This window comes from Tinamus guttatus, unplaced genomic scaffold (assembly GCF_059628265.1).
Source record: "Tinamus guttatus ecotype Peru unplaced genomic scaffold, ASM5962826v1 Tinamus_guttatus_pri_ptg000459l, whole genome shotgun sequence".
Classification (NCBI taxonomy): domain Eukaryota; kingdom Metazoa; phylum Chordata; class Aves; order Tinamiformes; family Tinamidae; genus Tinamus; species Tinamus guttatus.
This window is the reverse complement of record NW_028288993.1, coordinates 4,101,194-4,119,100: the sequence shown is the minus strand read 5'-3', so window position 1 is coordinate 4,119,100 and position 17,907 is coordinate 4,101,194. Positions and strand designations below refer to the sequence as shown.

Here is a 17,907-nt window from a genome sequence, read left to right as displayed (position 1 = left end):
TAAGCTCTTACTAACCAACAAATTTCCAAGGGAAGATCCTAAAATAGCTTCTTTGATTGTCGTGTTACAATGTTTTCCAGATCACTTTTACCCCTTTCTACTGGTATTTCTAGAATAGTTGGTTTGCAGAGCAGTGTGGGTCTCCTCGTAGTGCGTTTGAGTTATTTTGCAAAGCAGACCTGTGCAAGTGCATCTCTAATGTTACTGTGTGAGGCAGGTGGGTGTGGGGAGGAGTGATAATAAAGTTGCTAGTGATATTTAAGTTTAGAATATGGATTGTTTCTTACATGTGGTGTGACTATACCTGCAGCTCTTGCTACTTTCTGTTAAGCAATCACGTGTATGGTTTTGGTTCATTTTGTTTGTTTTTTAATAGGGAAGCTCATTTGATTCCGGACCACACCATTCGTGCTTTAGGACACATTGCAGTGGCACTTAGGGACACCCCAAAAGTGATGGAACCCATCCTGCAGATCTTACAGCAGAAATTCTGTCAGCCTCCTTCTCCTCTTGATGTACTCATCATTGACCAGCTGGGCTGCTTAGTTATCACTGGAAATGTAAGGAAAAAACTGTACAAGAAAGCCACAGTTCCTCTTTGGTGAAAGGGGAAAAATTTATATTTTAGAAGCTCAATTTTCTTTTCTTTCTTCTATTTTCTTTTTTTTTCCTCTTGGTTCCTCTTATTTCCCTCTCTATATATGCTTTTGCACAATGCTTTTGTCTCAGTGGCATCAGAAAAAAAAACTAATTCATAATGTGTAAAAATGCTGCCCCACAAAATTAATTCCTGTAAAAGCATCCAAGTTAAAAATAAAACCCTCAGTGTTAATGTCTTCAGAAAGTATTTAATAATTTATAAGTTTGCCTATATCCAAAATAGATGGATATTATTTTTTTTAAATCAGTAAGTAAATTCCCAAGACTTACAGACCTGTCCCAAGTCATTAAAGATACAGATTGCCTTATTCAATGATGCAAGGATTAATTGACTGACTTTTTGCAGAAGTAGTTCATGCTTCAAAGTGAGTGATTAAGAACTAGTAGAACTGAGACCTCAAAAAAATATTCTATTGAGAAGACAGAGTTAAAAACTGGATATGTTTTGTCACATTTGAGCAATTAAAAGCATTAATGGAAGTATTCCACTGTGTTGTTTATGGAAGCTGAAGCTATTGCTCGAGCTGTTAAGTGGACATCTATTTGAAGAGCATGATAATGTGTAAACTGTACTTTTACAGGATCATTCTGCAGAGATATTGTATTCAATAAGCTCTACTTTGTAATTTGTTTTCTTTCAGCAATATATTTACCAGGAAGTGTGGAATCTGTTTCAGCAGATCAGTGTTAAAGCAAGCTCTGTTGTTTACTCTGCCACGAAAGATTATAAGGATCATGGATACAGGTAACACTTGGCTGTCTCTCTTAATTGTATGGATGCTATAGTAAATTTCCTTCATGCTAAGCTGTGGATTTTCATTTCTTTCAGTACATGTTTTACAATGAGGTTGCAAATAACATTTTTTTATATTGAAAATTAGTATATTGTTTTTAAAATAATAACAGATTTAAAAATAAGGCACAGATTCTTAAAAACCTTTTTCACCAAAAGTAGTGATTTTTTTTCTGTAAAGATATATAGTTGATGATGCTTACATGATAGTTGTCATGGATTTGTTATCTATAACTGTAGTAATTAATCTATTAGCCTATAAAACATAATGAAGCTTTTTTTTAAATGGTCCTAGTACTTTTTAAGAGTTAAACACAAACCGTAAAAAAATTAATCCTTGATATAGAAGTATGCATTCCAGTATATATTATAGTTATATTCCTGTTACTACTAATAAGGCACTGAAAATATAACACCTCATACTGAGGGGCTGCTTGTTCATACCTTTCCTTTCTTCTCAGACACTGCTCCTTAGCAGTCATTAATGCCCTAGCTAACATAGCTGCTAACATTCAAGGAGAGCACCTCGTGGATGAGCTATTAATGAACTTGCTGGAATTGTTTGTTCAGCTTGGACTAGAAGGAAAGAGAGCTAGTGAGAGAGCAAGTGAAAAAGGACCAGCATTGAAGGTAAGATACTTGCAGATACTTAATTCCATGCAGCTTTGTATTGATGTAGATGGTCAGACAAACTTGCTCTGTGTGGTAGATTTAGCCTGGATTTGAGCTAGGAGGCAGTGTTTCTTTATTTTGAAGATTCTGATAGTTTTTCCTAGAACACTCTTTACTCAGCATAGAATAAGAGGTTAGAAAAGGTATTCTGAAGACTGGATTGATTCATCTTCAAGAAGAGTTAAAGTAAGAAAGACCCTGCATAGACCCAGTTCCCATCTGTTTTGAAAATCAGTTTGGAATATTTGCAGTATTTGGAAACAAACAAAACCAATTTTATTTCTCCCTTTTTTGTTGTCAGAGTTGTCAGAACTCAGGTCTATAATTGGCTAGATATAGTTTAGTTGGCACAGGGAATAGGAATTTGATGCTTGAAATATATAGTAAATATTTCAGAAAAGCTTTTGTAGATGTTTTGATGAAGCTTCTCATTTTTTTTCCAGGCTTCAAGTAGTGCAGGGAACCTGGGTGTGCTTATTCCTGTTATTGCTGTGGTGAGTATCCAGTGTTTGTGTAGCTGCAAATAGAGGAATTTCTCTAATGTATTAAATATCAGTGCTATTGCAAAGGCAAATGGTTTGAATAAGGTTTTAGTATGGCGTATCTTTAAAAATAATTGGTCTTTTGTGTTTCAGAGTTAATTTGTTGCTAGTTGTGAATTCAAAAGATTCGTGAGCTAAATAATACCACAGGGGATATATTTCTGAATAGTGATTGGTTTGCAATGTAATAAGCAGCATATATCTGGAAAAAATGGCATGAGGAGAAAACTGGAAAACAAAAGTTAATGGAAACAGAGTTAAAAATAAATTCTAGGTTGGCAGCACAGTGAAGGGGGAAAAAAAAAGATGAATCATTGAAATGGAGGAGGAAGGAAGGGGAGAAACTACTCTCTATCATTTGAAACTGGCATCGACTTTTGTGTTAAAAGCATTTTAGGAAATGTGTAAGGTTACTGATGGCCATTCCAGACTGATTTATTTTGATGTATGTCTGTCTTTTGATCTCAGTTGACAATATTTTCAGGGCAAAAATTTTTGAATTAATAAATAAAACTACTAATCCAGCGAGGAACTGGTGTGCAACTTTTTCTAGATTTCCAGCAGAAAATTTGGTATGTCCAAACTGGGTTTCAAAGTCGGCAGGACTGCTAAGATCTTGGAGCTTTTACAAAAAACAAACCAACCATAAAAGATCCATAGACAAACTTACTGGAAGACAAAAAAACATCAGGTCATTTTCGCTCCTCTTGTATTTGAATTCTTTGGGATGTTTTCTTTACAGCTAGTAAGACAAAAAGGGAGTATGTGTTAAATACTTGCACTCAGCATGCCTATTTATAGCTTATTGACATTGCACATCCTTTAACAAGTAGGAAGATTCATTTACTTTGCACTCTGACCTCATAAACTTTTGTACTGAATTTTTCAGAGAGTGTAGCTTAAAAATCTCACCTTTAATTTTGTAGTGCCAGTTAAAGATCAAAGTACTGCTTCTTACCTTTCCCCATCCCTTCCATCAATGTCCAAGCATAAGCTCTGTGGCCCAGTGCTTGCAAGGGCCACATCCTAGCTCTAGCATCCTGGATTGCTGCTATTCCATAGCTATTCAGGCTGTGAATGAACCGCTTAGCCCTGTTCTGAGGGACACTGCGTAGTGGCAGCATTTCCCCTCTGTTAGGGAAGGCAGTGCTCACAACAGCACTGACTCCAGTGAAAGCCCAGCCAACACCTGCATATATATATATATATATATATATATATATATATATATATATATATATAAATACTATTTGTTAGAGACTTGATGTAAGAAAATGCTTTTTTGTTTAAATTTTCTATTGATGTTATATTTGTTTGGAGTAGCTGGTACTAACTCCATTTTTCTTAACCAGTGTGACCTTTAAATGGAGTCAGTGCCAGAATCTGAAACTAGAGTTAATGGTTACATTATGGTGGTTGAAGCAAATATTTGACTTCTTTGCACAATGTATGAAGATCATGAGTTTTCAGCAGTAGCTGATTTGTTTTTCTGCTTGATGTCTTTCTCTTATATCTCCTGTTACCTATGTCTCAAAAATACTGAATTTCAGGTGTTCCAGCTTATTTAATCTTTGATAAACTAATCAAATTCATGAGCGTGAGGAATTAATCTTTTGAATAGGCTTTATTTTTGAATATAGATAAAACAATAAAATGTGTATATGAATGTTAATGGTTCAGTACTGAATATAGTTTTTTTTTACCTTACGATCTTAAGAGTAAGCACAGTGTAAGACAGGAGTAAAGTGAACATCGGAGTTTATTATTTGATATTTGCTCTTCACCGTTCTGTTTGGGTGTTTCATTTGCTGTCAGGTTAAAAAAAGCTTTGTCTCTCTGGGGCAAATAATTGCAATAGCTGTAAAATGAAAAATGGTAGCAAGTAAAATCAAAATTAAACTCAGTATTGGAAAACAACTTTTAAAAATCTTTCTGATTCTTAAATAACTGTTGGTTGATAGCTCATTTTGCATATTTTTGGTAACATGAAACAAATTGAAAATATGAATACATTTAGTGTATGCAGTACAGATGGATGTAGTATTTGATGCTACAATTTGTTAAAAATTAGTAGATTGTTAGGCACATGTTTTAAAATGTGTGATGCAATAGAAGGTATGAGAAATTACTATGTTCATTCATTTTAATAACTTGTATGTAACTCTTTCTCTGTGCTCTAGAACCTAGATAGATATTCACTTTTTCAAATGTGAAATGAATGTGTGTGGTGTGCGTAGTTACCCAAATGACTCGAAGCCTGTAGTCTTTAGGGTAAGCCTTGCAAGATTTTCCAAGATTTTGTATGTGAACCCCTAACATGAGTTGAAGTTGCCAGAAATCACTTTTGGTAGAGAGGAATAGGTGATAGAGAACTGGTGAAATGAGCATTTATTCCATATAAAAGGTTTTTTGAGAGTCTTTAATTTACCCGTTTGGTCTAACTCTGATATTGCTTGTACCAATGAAGAGCAGAGAACTGTATTGCAAACATTGTTCCTCTGTGATATTCACTGATTGGAAATCATTGAAGTTAAGCAGAGGATCCATGAGTCTCTCATTCCTGCAAGACATTTTATCTCCTTGTGTTTGACCACTAGTCCATATAGATCTGCTGAGCGTTATGCAAGAATGTAGACAGCCATCATTTTTCAAGTTTGATTATGTAAAATACCCAGCAGAGGCTTAAAGCAGTCAGGTATTCAGGAATTCCTTATTTCTATTTCCTATAAAGAGACACCCTAGCACAAATTTAGAGCTAAACTTCAAGCATCCAGATAGTCTAAATGTTTTATTGATTACATTTTATACACAGAAGTAGAACACAAAGTGTAAATTACTTTGTGATTTTTTTTTAATACACTTCTATCAGTACATGGCACTAACCATTCTAAATTGCAGTCAAATCACTTACTGCTACGAGTCCATTCTTATGTAACTATCTGCAGATAGAACATTTTGTTTTGATAGCAGTGGCGATTGTAATAAGTAATAGGACAATAAAGTTGCCTTTACGATATTGCTATATTAATGTGTAATCATACAGCCTGCATATAAAAACGTGCTGGAGATCTCCACTTTTAGGACTTGGCGGGATTGGCAACTCTACCCATGAACAGGAGGCAGCTGGTACGATGTTCATAGATCAGAAACAAAAAGGGACGATCGACCGTAAAGCGAATCTGGGTAGAGAGAGGCATGAACCCCACGTTGGTTACTGCTACAGCCTCCGTGCCCTCCTCGTTCACAGTGATTGTGCCTTGGTGATTGAACTGTGGGGAGAGAAAGGAAACAAAAAAGAAATAAGGGTCTCTTCAGTGTACTCAAAATCATGGTCTCACAGCATTCCCTCTTCCCTGCCCTGCGTTTGGCTGCCTTGTGACAGTTTTGCTGGTTGCTCCTGTGCAGCCACAATCTTTTTGGTTTGGTTTTTGAAGAGGCCTGTTCCTGGCTGAGTGACCACAGTGCTTCTAACATTCAATTAAACATAATCCCCATTATATAATCAGAGTACAAGAAAATACAGACACACCCTTATGCTTCCTATGTTCTCCAGGAATGGCAGGGTGATACATTATTTTAACTTACTAAACTGCGAATTATTGTTACTCTGTTGCCTTGTTTTCAACTGATATATTTTAATCAGTAAAGGAATGAAAACAGAAAAAGAGCAAGTACCCTGTTGATGGTGACTTTTTCATTTGATATACCGGAATAGTTGCCTTTTTCATTAAACAGTTCTTCTACTCCCATGGATCTCAGAAAACCAATCAAGTCATAGCTCTTCTCCAGCTTAAATTTAGGCAGAACTACTTCTCTTGTTCTAGCAAAAAATAAAAAAAAAAATCATTGGGGAAAACACGTATTTGCATTATTCCTTTGGTTCATGTTTTCTAACACTTTCACAAAACAGGACTAGGGAATACACCATAATTTGTACTGTATTTTCACATTCAAAACTTGGGCAACGTTAGTTTTAAGTCCCCTCCCCAGACTGTTAGTTTGTCAGTGTAACAGTGGCCATGCTTTAGTTGTCACTACAGGATATAGGGCCCTGAGTATTTCAAGTGCATAGTTACAGGTACCTGTAATAAGTGTTGAACTGTCAGATTTTTCAGGAGTATTGAATCTCAGATTTGTGATTTCTATGCAGTAGAAATAAGTTGTCTCCTCAAATCATCTCTTTTTATCTCTCTTAAAGTCAGAGGACAGACACTATCTAGTGTGACATCTTCCATAATAGAAGCCATATATATATTTTTCTCTTTCCCATAGTTGTAGTCTGCATAGTTAGTTCCTGAATGTACAACCTCACATTTCAGATGTGTTGATGTGCGTATTGTTAATGTGAGCATAGGCTGCTTACCATATGGTACAGATTGTTCTGCAGAAATAACCTGTTGTTGTCATACTGGTATCTTTTTTTTCTTTGCAAATTTTATCAGTAAGTTTTTTTTTTTTTAATCCTCCTTATTAAATACTTAATAGCAGGACCAGTAGGACTTCGTTAGAAACTTCCACCTTCACCTCCTTTGATTTCTCATTGGTGTTCAGTGAGATGATGACCTCGCTGGTGATGCCCTCTTACTGGGAGATCTTTGGTCCTGATACTTAGTTCAGTATATCTATCTTTTTATTATTTTTGGTTAGAGCTAGTTAATGTTTTTTATTCAAAATACCCTCTGTTATCCTTTGTGCTATTTACTTGCCCATGCCAGTCTCATTAAGACAGTACATTAAGGCTAACTTTTCAGCATATACCTGTTAGTCATGCTGCTCTGCCATTTTTCAACCACTTGAGGGGTTATTTGCTTTTCCAGGGCTTTCATGCCAGAGAGCTTGTGTGGAAGTACGATGAGCATACTGATGTTCCCTACGAAGGGGAGCTGGATCACGCCGCAGTCTAGCTCGGGGTCTGCAGCAGCTAGGAAGTTCCCTTTAGTCTGCATCATGGGAACCTTGATGGTTTGCTTTTCATTCAGTCGGAAACTTCTCTTGACTGTCATTTCCACTGGAAACTTATTTTCCCATGTTCCTGTTAACAGAAACAGAAGACAATTAAGCAAAAAGCCCAAAGAAGCTTGTTTTAAAAAAATATTTCCAGAATAAGAGCTTATGAATTTGAAAATACTGTAGTAGATTAATTTTTACTAGCCTAAATAAGGTGAATGTAGTGTTTGTATGATTTTAATGCTCTAAATTATTACATAAGTAGGTAAACACAGATTGGACATATGAATGGGTTTGTGTACTAGCTCTCTAGAGGGAATGTAGAAATTGGAGTTTAAACATGCAAAACATCTAGCAGATCTTTTATGTAACAACAACTGACAGATATTTTTAATGAGCATATGAGAGCTGAAATCGTTACTGAAATGTTCTGTTTGAAATGTGTTATTATTGCATCAAGCTAAGTAACATTTTCTTCCTTTTTTTCAACTGTTTTAAAAGGTAAAATACTGAAGACTTTACCTTGACTTAGATCATTTGAGCAAATTAATGTTTCATGTTAAGACATCCTGAAGAGTTTTGGACGTTGACTACTTAGTTTTCTGAACGTCTTGATTTGATTTCCACATAACCTGAGAGAGTTTATCATCTAACAGATTATGCCCAAGGAATTAAAGCTCACTCCTTTAAAGCTCACTCCTTTTACAGGCCAGAAGGCTTTTCCATCAGGACTTGAATCATGCTATCTGGGGATTCATTGGAAATTATCTCAGATGTTTATGGACTATGTAAAAGGAGTGTTTTTTTTTCTTTTTCTTTTTTTTAAATGTTGCTAAAACTTTCTACAAAACTGGCTCTGGAAAAAACATTATTCCTTAATCAGTAGACAGAGTTAGAATTTTATAGTGGACATAAGGCTATTGGTATTTCCTGTTAGAACTCTGGATTTTAGATCACTGTTGGCAAGCAAATACATGGGGAATTTGGATGTGACTGTGTGAAGAAACACAAATTTAATCTTAATTAGTTCCTTTTAAAAAACGGTTGTAAGGGATTCTAAGATCCTTAATTGGACTGTGCCCAACTGACTGTAAGATAATGGAAAAAGAGGAAAAAAAAAAAAGCCTCTGGTCTGATTTGCATTCTAACAGTTTCCTGATATGTCAGACTGAGAGGAAACAATTCGAGAAGTGATCAGACTGTAGTTAGTACTTTAAAGGGAATGGAATATAAAATGAATTGTGCCATGCCTGAGCAAGTTGCCTTACCTATTAGGGAAAAACAACATCTGGCTGTTTTGCAGGGACCGAAATTCAGAAGTGTGAGGACTCCAGCTAGCTAATTGCCTGAAGGAGCTGTTGGCCACGGGAGGTTCATCAGCACTGTCGTCGCCTAATGGGAGAAGTTTCTCAACTCTTATTAGTGACAGTGAGGAGCTGAGGAACTTCTCTTGGCTTTGGCAAGTGTTCATGTGCCTCGGGATAAAACACTGATATCCAGCAGGTGTCCTGTGATCATCTGGGTTTAGCTGTAGCCAGTTTGTGATTCACAAACTTTAGTGACTGTCTGTTTTGAATCTGCCTGGCATGATGTCTTTTGGATCCTTCCGCAATGGTAGAAGTTATCTGCACTCATTGACTTAGCTTTTGTATTCAGGACTAGGATCTCTGAAGAGTAATTTTGGACCTGGGAATACTTGCCAGTTATTAGAAGTTGCCATGATCTACCATGACTAAAGTAACCATCTGATATGTGGTGATAGGAAGCTAATATACAAACATTTGGGAGATGAAGGAGGTGGATCTCAGCTGGAGATAAACTGGCCACAGTTGTATTTCAGTTGGAGAAAGACTGTTTCCTACCCAACACTGAACAGCTTCTAGTGCCTCTGCTATCCTATTTCTCACAAAATGGAGTCTTAGATCGTACAATATTTGGGAAGTGTGTCCTTGCTCAGTATCTTGTGTGGTTCTGGGCATCTGTGTAGCTAATCTCACTGCAGATTATTAATTTAAACATAAATAAATTGAAAATAAGGAATTATAATAGGAATATGTTGTACAGTCTTTATCCCTAGCCTCTTTAACTGTTCAATCTATAATGGAATATGTAGGAGCCCATGTTGGCAGCCTGTACTGAATTTACCAAAATATTTCAAGGTATGAATACGTTTGTTTTTAGTTTTAGTGGAGGACTGTTTTGGTTAGTTCATTTAGTCCACTGAATTGGCCTGTTCACAAGAATCACATTCTGATCATATAATATTGCATGCTTAAAGCTGAAATTCTTTGAAGCTGATTATCTCTTTGAATCCTGGGTACTTCAGAAATGTTATGTACTTTAGTAGAAATCGACTAACACAGTTTCATTGAAGCTGATAACCTGAAAGAGGAGTAAATCTAACTAGTAACATAGACTCATATGTAAAAATAACATCTTCACTATCCAATGGACTTTTTCAAAGCTTGTTATCTGAGACTATTTTGTATTCTGTCTTTCTGTCTTTTGTAGTATAAGTTTTGATTGTAATACATGTTTGCTGTTTATATGCAGTACCCAGTGTAACTTCAGGGCACAACTGGAACATGAAAGTGCTTGAGAAACATGCAAAATATAGACTTAATGCAGATTCTTCTCAGCTTTTGAGCTGTAGACTAGAGCTAAGTTCAGTCTTGGATTTCTAATGAAGTATGCAGTTCACTGCAGCCTGAGATAAGCCACTGCTAAAAATTGAAATAAAAGATTTTTACCTTTAAAATAAAGACAGTTAAGAATCATCATCAGTGTTGTGGGGTTTACATTCACAAGGGCTTCCTTTATTAATCCTTTGGTCAGCTTCAAGATCCGTTCATTGGTTTTAGTTATGAAGTTAGGATCTGAAAAGTCAGCTGGTTGAGCATCAGCAAAGTAGTATGTTTTCATATTGTTTTTGAAATCATTCAGAATAGAGAAGTCCTTCTGAACATAAAGATCATTGACAGACCTCAGCGTATAACCGAAGTTGCGCCTGAAAAGCCGATGAGTGAGTTTGCGGAAGAGGTTGTGAACAGTCGTGAGCTCATACTTGGTGCTGGCATTAATGAAGTCTTCAAAGCCAAGCACAGATAATACTTCCTGGTGAGTGTGACCCTTCAGTCCCAGGGAAAGCATAGCCATTGCTGTGGAAATACCAACAGGAGCCATCAGAATATTATCTGAAGAGTTGGCTTTGTCTGCCACGCTTCGGTATAGGTTGAAGCCAAAGTTTGCGTTCAGGATATTAAGGCGCTGGATCCTAGTTTTTCCTTGGAAAAGTTCAAGAATATTTCCTTGCTGAATTTCAGAAATCATGTATGGACCAGCATCAATAATGTCACCATAGTCATCTTCACCCAGTATTTTTTCAAAATCTAAGTAGTCCTCTTCTTCCTCCTCTTCAGGAATCAGATCATTAGTAATAGTGTTTTCTTTGTGGAACTCCACAGGAAGGTTTTGCATATCATAGGTCCCATTGTCATGTTGATGTGCATCTTTAAGGCTTTCAAAATGCTCACTGAAGTCCTTGATTCCACAAAAGGTGGAGGTTATAAAGAGAGCAAGGGCAAATAAATGAAATAGGAGCCTCATCCTGGGAGATTAAAAGCTGGAAGAAAGCATAACATAGTTGAGAAGGTGTATGGTAATTACACTTCACAGTTGCCCATTTCCTAAGTGAAAATTTCACGTTTATTTTGAATTCCGTCAAATGGTAAATTTTGTAGTTATCTTATTTGACAGTGCTTTATTGGTACAGAACTTAATTAGTTTTTCTGCTAAAACATTTTTGCTTATGCAATGTCTCAAGTCTGCCAAATGATCTGTTGACCTCTTGCCGAAGGAGAAGTAGTTACTGACAGTCAAGCAGCAACAAACAGTTTACTTAGATATCTAGGACTGTTGATTTAGAAACCAGTAACACTTTAAAATGTATACTGACTGTGCAACTAGTGTATATTGATGAGTAGACATGAAGATAGCTTCAAGGGTTTGAGCTTGGGAGGGGGAGGGACCAGGAATTCGTTAAAGATGCATATCGGAAAGCTGGGATATGTAGAATAATTTGAAAAATATATTTTGCCTCGCTCCAGAAAATAGTGGAGCTCATGAGAAAGCTGCAATTGGGTGGAGTAAATGAGATCCTGGCAGGTAGCAACAAGCCTGGAGGAAAATGTGCTTTTTTACTTAGGGGCCTTGGTGGCGCTGGCGGCCCCGCGTGGCCTGGGTGCTGCTCCTGTGCCGGCTTCTGTCGTCCGTGCTGTCCCCTGAACGTGTTCCCGGCTCTGCGTGGTGTCTGCCCGCGTTCCCTCTCTGTAGGGCTGCTCGGGGTTAATGTTGCTCTCATGCTAGACTTCTAACCCCAGTTATTTTGTTTGAGAATGGAAAAAAGGTTCTATTTAATGACAAAGAAAAACATCGTCTGTTTGTCTATTGAGTATTGGGCAGTAGCATTCTGTGATTTTTGAAGCCAAGAACTACGCCTTAGATGTGTGTTATGTGAAGAGGATGAATCAGTCCTCCTAGAACACTGGAGCCAGAGCAAGTCTGAGAGACTTTTCACTGTAATCATGGATTGCAATAATCAGTGGCCTTAAAAAGATACAAAAAGTGCAATTCCTTCATATGATAGTCAAAGAAAGACCAAAACATTTAAATGTAATAATTCTGTATCTAATTGAAACTGTAAAATGGTTGTCTGACTGCCAGACTTCTGATTTCTGACAAATTGCTTTTTTAGAAAGATACGTGATGCCTTCATAAACTCAGTTTCTGCAATAGTATTTATTCTGAGTAAAAAAGCAAACAGTATAATCTACAGTATGATCTAGGAAAAAACATTGAATACTCTCAATACAAAAATCTTATTAAAAGCATTGATATAAATGGTTTGAAAACGAGCAAAGCGTGTGAAGAGCTGTGTTAAAGGCATGAAATGCATAGATACATTTGCCTGTGAATAAAGCCAACATGGAAGGACAAATACTTCCAAACATGCTGTGGCAGGACTGAAGTAATGAAGCAAAAAACTTAATCTATTAATTTTACCCCATTGAACCTGCAATCTTAAAACCATTTAAGGTGATTATTCCGTATCATATGTATATATATGTTTGCGTGTGGGTATATATATGTGTATACGTGTGTGTGCATATATATATATTTTTTTGTAATGGAAGAATCACTAGCAGCTGCCTTTTAGAGGGAAAAGGACTTTAGAAGTCCTTCATTGTGCCTGAAGGGCTTCAATATTTTTCTTGCATCTTTATAAATTGATTTTTTGTCTTTCCCCACCCTCAGAAATAAAGCCCTCAGGACTAAGCAACTCTGGGCAGTAACTCTTGATGAGTGAGTGTTTTCTGCTTTGCCCTGCAGCGTTTTCTGTACTTCCCAAGTTTACATTCTCATATTCAAAAAAGTTTGTTGTTAGTTGCATTTATATAGGCAAAACATTCCCTCCCGCCGACACACCACTGCAATATTTGTCTTTGTGTCAGATCTAATTAAAATAAAGAAGCTTACCTTGAAGCCACTGTACGGAAAGGATGTGTTGAATAGCTCATGTAAGAGGAATGGAAGAGTTTAAGGTTGAACTTTGACGCTCGTTTTTGTGTATCTCCAAAGCAAACATGCTCGAAACCAAACACTAACTCGCTTTGTCAGCCAAAATCCCTCTCTTGCATAGTGATCTGTGTTCAATTGTATGTTGTTTATTGAGCAACTTCTATGGCTTTGCAGGTACTTGCTTGCTTTTGAAAAACAAAAAAAAGCCCCCAAAACAAAAAAAAATTGCCTTTGAGCAAAAATTGGTGTGCATGTAATGTTTCAAAGTCAAGCTTCATTTAAGCTTCAATTAATCATATTCAATCAAATTGGATAAAGCTCTCGATGAGTCTTTTCTTTTACTTTTTAAACACAGCATGTGCTTCTAACACTTTTAGAACCGCTGTGTTAGAATTTTTTAATAAATTTATATAAAATTACATATCATATTGACTGGGAGTAGAAAATCTGCTCTGGTGCTAGTGGCTGTTTGTATAAAAAGTGTCATCTTTAAATGTGTTAAAAAAATTATGTTCTCTTACTTGCCAGTTTAGACAGTAAATTCTCTGGAACTGATGTCATTGTGTGCGTGGGTGCAAAGAATAAATGATCCCCAAATGGTGCCTCAACATATTTCTGCAAAGCCAATAAACAATAGCAACCAAAAATGCTTAGACTAATATTTCTTTTTGGTTTTGAGTTCATTTGTATGGGAACAAAGCTGCATGGTATTGTCTTCAGCTCACAGCTTAAAGGATGCAGTGATCTCTTCCTCTGCACAGTTTTGTATGCTGATACTATGTCCTCTTTAGAGGTTACGGCGTCAAAATGGTATATTCCTATGTAAAACCAAGTGGGTTTTTTTTGTTTTTTTTTTGTTTTTTTTTTTTTTTTGCTTCACTTATTTCAAATATTATCATTTAAGTATTCTAACCAAATACATTTTTCTTCAGAATGATGTTAGCAATGTAATGTTAGTTTAGAATAACTAAAGTCTGTTAGCCTGTTATTAAAAATTAGATTACAATTTTGCCTTTGGAAGTCATAGTAAATTAAGTTACTGATTCACTAGCATTGAATTAAGTTACTGTATACTCCCAGCATCTTAAGGTTTTAATTTTTATTTCTTTATGCTAGCTTACTAGGCGCTTGCCACCCATCAAGGAGGCCAAGCCCAGGCTGCAAAAGCTCTTCCGTGACTTCTGGCTATATTCAGTGCTGATGGGATTTGCTGTGGAAGGATCAGGTATCAATTCTAGTCAGAATTCAATTCAAGCAGGTGTCAGTTTTAGTAGAACAGCATTGGTACCCAGGTTTAAACTCTTTAGTGTAACTATGAAAATCATTCAGTAGGCTGAAGGAAGGTTATAGACATAAACAAAGCATAAAACAAGCTGTTTGCAAGACAGTTTTCTGGCAGATGTCATTACAACCTGATCCTGTTGCCATGGGATTCAGCACATTGTCATGTGTTCTTGTACTTGGGCTTTTTGTTGTCTGTTTTGTTTTGTTTGTTGTTTGTTGCTCAGCTCTGGTTAACCATGATTTGCCACTTTTAATAGCTGAGTTTGTGAAAGGGAAGATCAAACACATGGGGAGGGGTAATATAAAAACAAGGTGGAAACTTGTCCATTGAGAAGTTTCACTCGGAGTTACCCACGCACGTTTGTTAGGTTCGGAACAAAGCCCTGTTGCGCTGGGTGTTTGTGCACAGGTACATGAAAAGTTGGTCCCTAGAAGTACTGCAAAGGTTGATGCTGCTGATTCCCTTTGTGAATCTGTTAGATTTGTTAGAGGGTGGGGAAGAATGCGGTTTAATGGTGATAATTGTTTTATATGGTTCTCTGAGCTGTGTCAGCCTAGAACATTCTCCCTCACCCCCCACCCTCCTCTTTGCCCTCGTGCTCCAGGTTTGTGGCCGGAGGAATGGTACGAAGGTGTATGTGAAATTGCCACCAAATCTCCGTTACTCACGTTTCCCAGCAAAGAACCTCTTCGATCTGTTCTTCAGTACAATTCTGCCATGAAAAATGATACTGTGACTTCTGTAAGAATTGGTTTGTTTTATTGTATCCTTCCATAATGTCCTCCAGATATCAAAATATTATAATAATGAAGAAATACCTCTCTGGAATAAAACAATATCGTTTTTAGGCCTCCTATTAATGAATAGCAGTTTTTTTTTATCTACGCTACTTTTGTGCCAGCAGTATATGCTTTCATTGAGTTTGCTTTCATTGAGTGTGATGATAAACATGATTGATGTGGTAGCTATGCTAGTTTGGTTAAGTATGGAAGCTCCATAGTTCCCTCTCCACACAAGCTTGGTTTTCCCTTGATGTTTCAGAAGTTAGACAGCAAATGCTTTCAAAATGGAAACTATTCTAGCCTTCCCACTCTGAATAACTGAATCTCTTCGCCTTTAGGCTGAATTAAATGAATTACGGAGTACCATAATAAATCTCTTGGATCCTCCTCCAGAAGTGTCAGCATTGATCAATAAGTTGGACTTTGCCATGTCTACCTATCTCCTTTCGGTCTACCGTCTGGAGTATATGAGGTATATGTGTACTTTTTTTGTTTGTTTGTTAGGTGTTTGATTTGGAAGATTTTGTTTTGCTTTTAATTTTTAAATGTTCAAATCAGAATTGCCAGAAGCTAGGTTAAATGAGAATCCATATTTTGGGTCAAATTAGTTCCATGGAAGGCTCTGACACTAGGAATTCAGTTGTGTCAGAGTTCTTGTAGGGTCAATAAAGGAGTGAAATGCAATAGCTGGACCTGAAAAATATGAGTTCCTCTGTACAGGAACTAGTTGAAGATGATCATGAGGGCCCTGGAAAGGACAGTCTTGAAAGCACAGAGGTGAGGTCTTGTGCTTTTGCCTTGGAAGAATAGCAGAGATGCTCTTCTGTGCTATGAAAGTATAGTAACGGAAGAGCAGAGAGAATTATTTCTTTCTGCTTTTAATGTGCTTTTGTTGCCTTCACTAGCAATTTAGTTGGTACCGATTTAATTTACTAAATTCACAGTTTTTTTTTTCTCTTTACAAGTTTATTGATACAGTTATTCCAAAAAAAATCTGTAGATGAAAGCTGAGGGTCTGATAGTGGGGGAAGTAGGAAGAAAATTCTGCATCTCATATTTACTTTGAGAATAACTGAACAACAAGGACAAACATTTTCTGCAAATTTTGACTGAATTTTAAAACATTTTTAAATAAATATTTCCATCTTGTACGAATATAGCACATGCACCTGCTTATTGCAATGCAAGAAATTGTACCATATTTGTGTTGGTGGTGATTCTGTAAGGGCATCATCAGTTTTCCTTCTCCTGTGGTGTGCCAGTTATTTTCTTGGTCTCAAACCAGATCATCATCATTTGAGTCCTGTTAGTTGGAAGAAATGGCAGTATCAGACTTTTTGGAGAATTGAAGTTAATGTGAAATCAGTCATTGCTGTTTATGTTGGTATTTATTGTGGTGTTAAAACTACTCTGGTTTTGTGTTGAAGGTGTTTGCTTAAAAAAAAAAAGGGGGGGCAAAAAGAAAATTAACCAATTTCTTCCCCCTGCTCCCCCAAACCATAAAACTGTTTTCCTTCTAGGGTGTTGCGTTCAACTGACCAAGATCGCTTCCAAGTCATGTTCTGCTATTTTGAGGATAAAGCAATTCAAAAAGACAAGTCAGGTAAGATTTTCTATCTAAGTTATGTTGCAGCTTGGGATGCTAGAAAGCGTGCTCTGCAGGCATGCAAAAATGAAACAGATCAAACTGAACTGAGTACCTAAGTGCATCACATTCAGTAGTTTGCCGTTATTTTATTTTTGCTAGAGAAATTTGATTGAATTTTGAAATAGTTTTGTTCAATGCAGACTGAGTAAGCGTAAACACCTTTTAAACATTCAAGAAAATGTAATTCTGATAGCCAGACCTTGACTCCTCTTGATTTTTCAGGCATGATGCAGTGTGTGATAGCTGTTGCTGATAAGGTGTTTGAAGCTTTCCTGACGATGATGGCTGATAAAGTAAGTTACTCAGAAACATGGAAAAAAAAGGCATGTAAGAAAAGAGAAACACATTTTTCATAAACTTAATGAGAACATTTTTACAACCTTTAATTCTCTCTATATATTTTTTAATATTTCTAGCCTAAAACCAAGGAGAACGAAGAAGAGCTGGAGAGACATGCTCAATTCTTACTGGTGAATTTTAACCACATTCACAAGAGGATAAGGAGAGTTGCAGACAAATACTTGTCTGGCCTTGTAGATAAGTGAGTATAGATTTCACTTCTTGGTTGCTTTTTTTTCACACTTACTACTTAGAGAATATTCATGGAAGTGAGGAAGGCAGGCATGTGTCTGTAGCAGCACAGCTGGTAACTCTGTTGGACCATCTCCTTGAAAAATGTCATCCAGCAATGTTTTTAACATGTCTCTGAGACCTCTGATTATATTATTCCCACATTTCTTTATATTTTCTTTATATTATTCCCACAGATGGTGGAAGGCAAAATACTCAAAAAAGGCAAAATATGCTTTATGTCATCATACTGCACACAAAACACTGTCTCTGCTGGGCAATAGGCAGTATAATGTTCTGCTTGCATGGCAGAGTGAAGCTTAAAAAAAAAGTGCAGAATATTAATGCTAAATTAAAGCAGCACTGTGTTTCGTTTTTTTTTTTTTTTTTTTTTTCTTTTCCTTTTCCTTCTCTGCTATGTGGAGCCTGAG

The 17,907-nt window shown here is 36.6% G+C and overlaps 2 protein-coding genes across 3 annotated transcripts in view; one reads left to right on the top strand and one right to left on the bottom strand.

Moving 5' to 3' along the window:
* Positions 1-17,907, top strand: part of PI4KA (phosphatidylinositol 4-kinase alpha) — a 51,307-nt gene that overhangs the window by 11,910 nt on the left and 21,490 nt on the right. For both annotated transcript variants that reach the window (XM_088532336.1, XM_088532337.1), the window contains exons 16-25: positions 377-560; positions 1,302-1,405; positions 1,915-2,083; positions 2,569-2,619; positions 14,308-14,416; positions 15,081-15,217; positions 15,597-15,730; positions 16,779-16,861; positions 17,129-17,199; positions 17,323-17,447. In XM_088532336.1, the coding sequence (XP_088388462.1) occupies positions 377-560; positions 1,302-1,405; positions 1,915-2,083; positions 2,569-2,619; positions 14,308-14,416; positions 15,081-15,217; positions 15,597-15,730; positions 16,779-16,861; positions 17,129-17,199; positions 17,323-17,447 (1,167 nt within the window). The remainder of the gene's footprint in view (positions 1-376; positions 561-1,301; positions 1,406-1,914; positions 2,084-2,568; positions 2,620-14,307; positions 14,417-15,080; positions 15,218-15,596; positions 15,731-16,778; positions 16,862-17,128; positions 17,200-17,322; positions 17,448-17,907) is intronic.
* SERPIND1 (serpin family D member 1) lies at positions 5,489-13,390 on the bottom strand. Its single transcript, XM_010220695.2, has 5 exons — positions 13,150-13,390; positions 10,365-11,236; positions 7,426-7,699; positions 6,343-6,487; positions 5,489-5,936 (listed from the first exon to the last, which is right to left on the bottom strand). The coding sequence occupies exons 2-5, from the start codon at positions 11,218-11,220 to the stop codon at positions 5,745-5,747; spliced, it is 1,467 nt and encodes a 488-aa protein (XP_010218997.2). The 5' UTR covers positions 11,221-11,236; positions 13,150-13,390; the 3' UTR covers positions 5,489-5,744.